Source organism: Anarrhichthys ocellatus, unplaced genomic scaffold (assembly GCF_004355925.1).
Source record: "Anarrhichthys ocellatus isolate YVR2014 unplaced genomic scaffold, GSC_Weel_1.0 scaffold64, whole genome shotgun sequence".
Lineage (NCBI taxonomy): Eukaryota > Metazoa > Chordata > Actinopteri > Perciformes > Anarhichadidae > Anarrhichthys > Anarrhichthys ocellatus.
This window is the reverse complement of record NW_022280094.1, coordinates 3,155,028-3,162,686: the sequence shown is the minus strand read 5'-3', so window position 1 is coordinate 3,162,686 and position 7,659 is coordinate 3,155,028. Positions and strand designations below refer to the sequence as shown.

Below are 7,659 nucleotides of genomic sequence, written 5' to 3'. Positions count from 1 at the left end.
TCCATCCTGGGAGAGGGATCCCTCCTCTGTTGCTCTCCCTAAGGTTTCTTCCTCTTTTCTCCCCGTTAAAGGTTTTTTTTGGGGGAGTTTTTCCTGTTCCGATGTGAGGGTTCCGGGACAAGAGGATGTAAAATGTGTACATATTGTAAAGCCCCCTGAGGCAAATTTGTAATTTCTGATTTTGGGCTATACAAAAATAAATTGAATTGAACTGCACCCGTCCCTCTAGTGGTGGAAAAGATGCACACACTGATCAGTGTGGGTTGTGGTGCAACTTTGACATAATGGTGACTGTTCTAACAGAAAGACTTTTCTATACACATCCATGACACTTGAAATTTCTGCAAAACTAAAGAGATTTTCCTCAACTCACTTATCTAAACTTGAGCAAAGACAAAGGGCACGGGTGAAAAATAATATTTGACCATTCTGTTTTGGATTTCCAATCTATTAAACTTCTGAACATTCAAGGTTTGAAGTTTTATCTAGTTCTGAAATGCTGTGAAAGAAATTGTTGCAGAAATCAGCCATGACATTGAAAATCTTTGAGATAACACTAAGCTACACTTTCTGTAGTCCAACACAAACTCTTCCCAGCACTCCTCTCTCAACAGTGTTGTCTTCCGGTTACAAGTCACGTGACACAATACACAGAAAGCGAAAGATAACAAAACATGTTCAATTAGTCACTCACTGCAGTTGTCTATTTGTTTGTTCCCAGGGAGAACAAAAACTCTTGTGTCCCAGCTGTGCACATGGCTCCCAGCATCCACAGTCCAACAATAAATAATATATACAATAAGCTTGTGTTCTCCTTCGCTCCTATATCACACCACATCTCAAATACTGTCTGCACATAGACAAACATTATGTAGCCGTAAAATAGGGTAGTGTTAAAAAATACCCAAATTTCACTTTGACACTCAGGAACTTGTATGCACTCGACTCATTCTTAACTTTAAGAACGATTTGATGCAATAAAGGATAGAATTCTACTCAACTGTCTATATAGCGACTCAAGTGTCAAAAAGCACTTCCACTGTCTGCCCTAAACCAGCCACAACTTCTGCAATCTACTTTCTCCTCATTACGTGACCTTTTCAAGCAACATGACATTAATCACAAGCCTTTCCCCAAACACTTTCAATACTCAGAGTTACTACTGGTAAAGGTTATGACTAAGTCCATAAAGGCCCTACAAAAGCCAAAAAAATAACAGAGGACACAAATCCTTTGAGTTTGTTCTTAGAAAATCTTTCTGTATTTACATGTTTGAACAGACAAGCAGGTACAGACAAAGAGTGCTTATATACAGAGCAGCACAAGATGTTAAAATGAGTGCTAAAACAATACGGTATTTACACTTTTACTACAGCGGAAAGTACAGACTAAGAACAAGCTTTATCACAAAACTTCTGGTACTCTACACAGTATCACAAATTCCATGAACTGTACAGTTAAAAACCAAACAATGGTAAATCTACATGAAATCCAATGTCTCTCCAATTGAGAAGCAATGAATTATATATATTTACATTATATATACATATAGTGTGTAAGCATGTATGTTTTCATACATATATAGCTACCTATGGTGCAAAAGCAGCAAAAGAAAGTAGAATGTATGGAATTCAATACTACAAAATAAAAGGTTTGTGCTAAATGGGCTGACAGACAAAATAATGTTACACCATACATGACCAATATACTGGCAAAAGAAAAGTTGAGCATCAGTAAATAATGTTCGCCAAAGTCCTAACGGTCTGAAGTGAACAGAGGGTTACTGGTCAGTCATTCAAAAACAGAAGAGATTGTCAATAATACTTCAAGTTCATGCAAAGATATAAACCATTAAAAATGAAAAAATAAACTTTTTCCCTGTTGACCAACCAGCTGTGCAACTTTCCCTTCATTGTGACTCGGAAGGTGCAAAACAAAGGAGGGTGGGTGGGTTTTCCTGGGCAGGTTATGGAATAGAGTCGGAGCGCAGTAGGGGCACTTGGTGGGGAGGGACAGTCTCAGTGTCGGTCTCATCCTGGCTGGAGGGGCTGCTCACTGTGGCAGTGTTGGGTAGTGGTGTGGTGGTGGTGGGGGCGGTGCTGGTGGTGCTGGCCACACTGCTGCTGCTGTTGGTGCTGGTGCAGCTGGCGGCAGGCGCTGTGGTCTGCTCCTCTTTGGGCTGCTTACTGGCGAACTCCGTGATGCTGAAGACAAACTGGAGGCAACCCACTTTGATGTAGCTGCCATGGTGGAGCAGGGCCGTGCCCTCCCAACCCGCCCCGCTGCCTCCAATCAGGCTGGAGCTGCTTCCCTTACAGCTGCATGATAGCTCGGCGCTGCCCTGAGGCTGGCTGCTCATCACTCCACCAGCCGGCAACAGACCCACCACAGAGCTGGGACCCTCGTCATCCTCGCGCTTCTTACTGCGACCTGCACCGAGAACACAGTGAGAACTTGCTTTCAGTACCAGGTACTTTTCTCAATTGAATTTTCCACTGCAGATAGTCCCCACTCAATGTAGCCAGGATTCTTAGCTGATCGTCATAGCAACACTGTGCGAAGCTGCCACATCATCATCGTTAATACAACACAAACAGTGTGTAGTCTCGCTGCATCCTCTCATTAGCAACCAAACAGAGGAAGGACTATACTTTGTCAATCGACCACAGCGTAGTTCTGCAGTTTTACAAAAAATTTGGTTTGAGTGGTTCGCTATTGACGGAAGCTTGGCTATTTAAAAATGGCAAGTTTGTGCAGGATGTTTTATATTTGCTAGATGTGCTAGTAAGGATTCTCTCTGACTAATCAGTGGTCTGCAGTGTTTAACCTCCATCTTTTAGTATCAGCTCAGGTTGCTTGACACCTTGACCGATGCGATACCAAAAAAAGCACCAGGCACCAGGTACTAGTCGCAACTTTTACAAATGGAAAACCCAAAAAAGAAAGGTTCTAAGCAAGTTGAGTTGAACCGTACCATGCAGTGGAAATGCTGCCTAAAAGTAAAGAGAAAAGGGATGCAGGGTTTTTATGCCATTCGATGATGGCAGCAAGTGGCAATACAGATGTCACGTCAATACACAAGTCTTATGCAGCATTTCATCGGCATGGTGTGGCACGGCTCTACTCAATCTGCCTTTTTGGGTTTTCCATAAACAAAAGTTGTGGATAGTACCTGGTACCACCTCAGTCGAGGTTCTGAACAAGCTGAGTCGATACTAGTTGGTTCACTCCTGCCCTACCATAAACTGTACCTCTTCGGTGTTTGTGTATGTAATAACATTTCCAACACGGGCATCATCCTGTCTTTGACACAAGGCACTGAGGAAGATGTTAGCTGTGTTTTTTGACACTGAAAGAGCACAGTTCAAATCTTCTCTGGAGCCTCTGTTGCACAATTGTTCTGACAGCATCACTGATGACCCTCCAAACTGCGTGCACTATGAATACTGGGGAAAGTGTGTGAGAATGACATGTACTGACGTATGATGCCTTGGACTTTGGCCACCAGCCCACTTGGTGGAGATGGAGAAGCCTTCTCTGAGAAATCACACGAGTAGAGGACGTTGTCCACTGTGGTGCCGTGCTCGCTGTAGTTGAGCAACTCATAATGCTTGGTATTCTGAAAAGGACACACACACAATCAACAACAGAACCTAATGTGTTTAATAGGCAGAGGTGGAGAATTATGGTAGAGTACAATAACATACATTTAAGCAGTACAGCAGTTCAAAAGCACATACCTCATCATAGAAAATACAGGCGTGTTTCCCCGATATGTAGTTGCAACGACCATAATTTGTAAGGCACACGTCCATGTCAGCACCTTTACCAAAACATTAGAATAGTAGGGAGTTTCAGTTATATGGAAAAATTCAATAATGCTCATCTAAGACATAGTTCAAATACATTGTTGCCAGTTTTAGTGTTGTCAATTCCATTTTAAAATTGTTCCACTAAGAAAAGGAGACACCTAACATTTATTTTGCCGTATCATCATGTCTTGAATTGTCTTAGAAAATGAAAACATGAGTACAATGTATGAACTGTCATCAAATTCAGTAGCCAGGGTGGGCATTGTCCGATATAATTGCCAATACAGTACCCGCATTTTGGTACAGATACCAAAACAATACTTTTGTGAATACCTTACTTTGAGAAATACAAACACATTTTTAAACAAACCCCTTTCTTTCTTTCAAAAAAGTGTTTCCCAAATTGGGGGTCGGTACCAAGCTCCGTCTGAGGGTTCATGAAGTCATTGCCAGGACAGGAAATACACATTTCTGCTCCATCAAAATGTTTATTTACTTTTCTGTAGTATTTTATTTTTTATTGTGAAATACTAGATAGTTTTACCTCTTCAAGCCTCTAAAAATGTTTCTAATGAGAATGTCACTCTTGCGTTCAACTGCTGGCAATTCATAAACACATAAAATGTCCAAGCTGTCAGTCCTTGGACTCGTTCCCTTAACCCTCGGATGCACAAGACTTTCAAAACATTTTAATGCACAGCATGGTTAAAAAATTATCCATGTTCAGTTTCTATATGATTTAATAGATAACTGTAATGTAAAGTAAAGTAAAATGATGATATCACACAGGACTTTAACAAATAGTTCATTATTTTGTTTTTATTATTACAAGTCATTATATTAATCATTTCCTGTCTTGCTATTTAGAGAGAAATTTGGTTTACTCATCTCAAGGGAAACTTGCACTTTACTTGGGTCAAAAATGACCCGCCAGGATGAAAGTCAACAATATATTTGTTTTCTGAAAAGAGACAAAACAAATCATACTGGTGTAAACATTTCTTTTTGCAGCAATTCTGGCTGTAAAAAACAAATGAATACTTCAAAATATATTAATTTGAGTTCATAAATGAATAAATCTATGTAGTATGGTGCCCAATTTTAGAAAATAAAAACACTGCGGGGGTACCTTCCTGGATGCGTCTATGGATGCGTAGATAAAAGACTATAAAATGCCCTCTAGGGTGCCTTTCCAATTGTGAAAACGTGATGCAGGGCCCCCGGGGTGCTTTTCAAATGGAGAAAACCATTTGACCAGTGGTTCTCAACTGGTCTGGCTGCGGGACCCACCATCACCCCTTAATGGCAAGCCGCGACCCAAACCGAGGAAAATGTTCAACTTCTCAAATGTATTTAATGTAAAGATGGTGCAGTTTGAACCTGAGCTGAAAATGTCCTCTGCAGTCGTAGTATAGGGAGCTCTCTTGTGCAGAGAAATTGTTCCTGTAAGTCCCCGTCCCACACATGTTTCACGTAAACGAGTAAAACTGCTTTGTTTGTGATGTCTGTAGATTCGTCTATTTGTAATGCAAAATGACCACTTGCCTAAATTCGAGCTGTGGTCTGTTGTTTGATGTCATCCGACATGTCTTCAATTTGCCTACTTATAGTGTCATTTGACAGAGGAATGGTTTTCAGTTTATCGTCTGCTGATATTAGCATTATGAGGCATTAACATTAAATATTGTTAAGGAGTGTGAATAGACGGCACTCCGGTGCATAAAAATCCCCTTCCAAATAAAAGCACAGGATTTCTTTTTTTTTTTTTCCAGCCAAAGGCCCAACCCACCAGTTGAGAATCACTGATCTAGAGTGCACTTCTAGTGGACACAACTTGATGCACGACAGTTTAGGGTGCACTTCTAGTGTAGAAAATGAGATGCAGGGCCCTCTAGGGTGTCCTTTTAGTGGAGAAATGAGAAGCAAATATTTGCTTTTGATTAAAAAAAAAAATCTCTAACCAGCATGGATGGGAAGGAATTGAAATCTAGTGTCTGATTAAATTAGTTGTTCCACAAGTGTTGAAGGTTGTTCTTCCACGGCGTATTTGGGCTTGTAGTTTGGCCTAGTTGCGAGCTTTATGAAATATGAGACCGACTTGCCGATCATGGCCAATCAGCTGAAAATTGTCCAGTTTTGATCGGGTGCATCTCCAGTTTGAGGAATATAATTAAATATTGAGTTATAATGCATAACAGGCAAAAATATAAAAATAAATCATTCACGTGCGTCACTTTTGACCCATCTTGTAATCAGAGGGTTAAAAGAAGGGTCACAAGCCATGAAGGTTTGGCAGCTCCAAAAAAAAACTTTGCCTAAAGAAAATACATTATTCAGTGTGGCTTTGTAGCACAAAGGCAGTAAAACTGCCTGTGCCAAAGCACACTGTATATAATCCACCGGGCTTAATCATAACTAGAAAATTCCTAAAGAAATTTTGACAGTGTGGCTTCTACTGCCCGAAGAAGTCGCAATATATAGCTACACACGCCGATGTTACCGGTAGTATCGTTGAGGTTCGATTGAGATATCGCTTCTCTCTTTTCTGCATTTTAGATTCATACTCTTGGATTGAATCTTGTATTCGTGATGGACAGTCCACAAATGGCTCCTGTCATTTCTGTACTGGACATGTACATCTTTGTTTGAGAAGCCTTTGGAAATGATGGGAGCTAACACTCCCATCATACATTTGGTTGAGAAGCCTTTGGAAATTATGGGAGCTGGCGCTCCCGTCATTTCTGTACAAACCTCATTCTGAGCTTCATGTTAAGATACAGTTACTCCATGGGGCTTTTATTTTGAAAGGGTGGGACTGGGTGGGTGAGAGAGGAGGGGGGGGGAGGAGACATATTCATAATATTTGACACACAAACACAGAGGTTATTAAATGACAGACTTCATCACAGTTAGAATTCACTCTCTGGAGCTTTTATTTTGAAATGGGAGGGGGGGGGGTTCTCTAAAGATATCTAAGACCTGAATGACTGTATGATAGAGAGAGACAGAGAGAGAGGAGAGAGACTGAGTGAGGACAGACAGAGAGAGAGACAGACAGACAGACAGGCGGTCCATGCTTCCAAGTCGTGTGTGCGCAGAGAGAGAGAGAGAGAGAGCCTGCGTGTAACTGGTTGCCATGGTGAGGACACACCTGGTGTTAGAGGCAGACTGATTAAGAAACATTACAGTAAACAGTGATTTTGAACAAAACCCCTCCCTCTTTTTAACAAATTAGCAGGAGTCTGAGTGCCAAAATATGGATACCGTGAGAAAGATAAGACTCTGTCAAACGCGGTAATGTGTTTTTTATGTTTGTGGTGTTAAAAATGTGAGCTCCAGAGCAATAGACAAAACTGGTACCGTCTGCGTTCTTTGAGAAATTAGTGGTCAGATTTAACATGGAGTCTAATGGAGCAGTTGGTTGGAGTTCATGTCGCTCTGCGGCTCCTTGAGCCAAATGTGTAAGTCCGTTGGATTCCATAGATACTTTACTGCGACCAGCACACCATTTCCAAGTTTTTGGGGAAAAATGGTGTATAAAGAGTAAAAATTGTGGGAGCTAGAGCAATTTGTTTGGAAAAATCACAGAAGATTTTCAAGCTCCGCTCCACTCTGACAGTTATGCTCTCACTCTAGCTCTTAACGAGCCGTGCAATACACACCCATTATAAAATCTGAAACGGACCCAACATTTTCCTGAAACTTAATCTGTGACTTCATGAAAACTGTGCTAGCTATCAAAATGTCCATTTGGCTCAATAAAGTGCAGCGTTTTGTCTATGTTTTAAACTTTGAATCACGTTTCTACGTTAAAGTATGGCTAGTCAATATGGGCCCAAAATTAAGT

General features: G+C 41.0%; 1 protein-coding gene across 1 annotated transcript in view; it reads right to left on the bottom strand.

Annotated features, from left to right (window-relative positions):
• Positions 1-1,238: 1,238 nt before the first annotated feature.
• The window catches only part of phf12b (PHD finger protein 12b), a 23,836-nt gene continuing 17,415 nt past the window's right edge, over positions 1,239-7,659 (bottom strand). The window contains exons 13-15 of the mRNA XM_031872508.1: positions 3,741-3,823; positions 3,481-3,619; positions 1,239-2,430 (exon numbers count right to left, since the gene is read on the bottom strand). Of these exons, the coding sequence (XP_031728368.1) occupies positions 1,967-2,430; positions 3,481-3,619; positions 3,741-3,823 (686 nt within the window). The 3' untranslated portion in view covers positions 1,239-1,966. The remainder of the gene's footprint in view (positions 2,431-3,480; positions 3,620-3,740; positions 3,824-7,659) is intronic.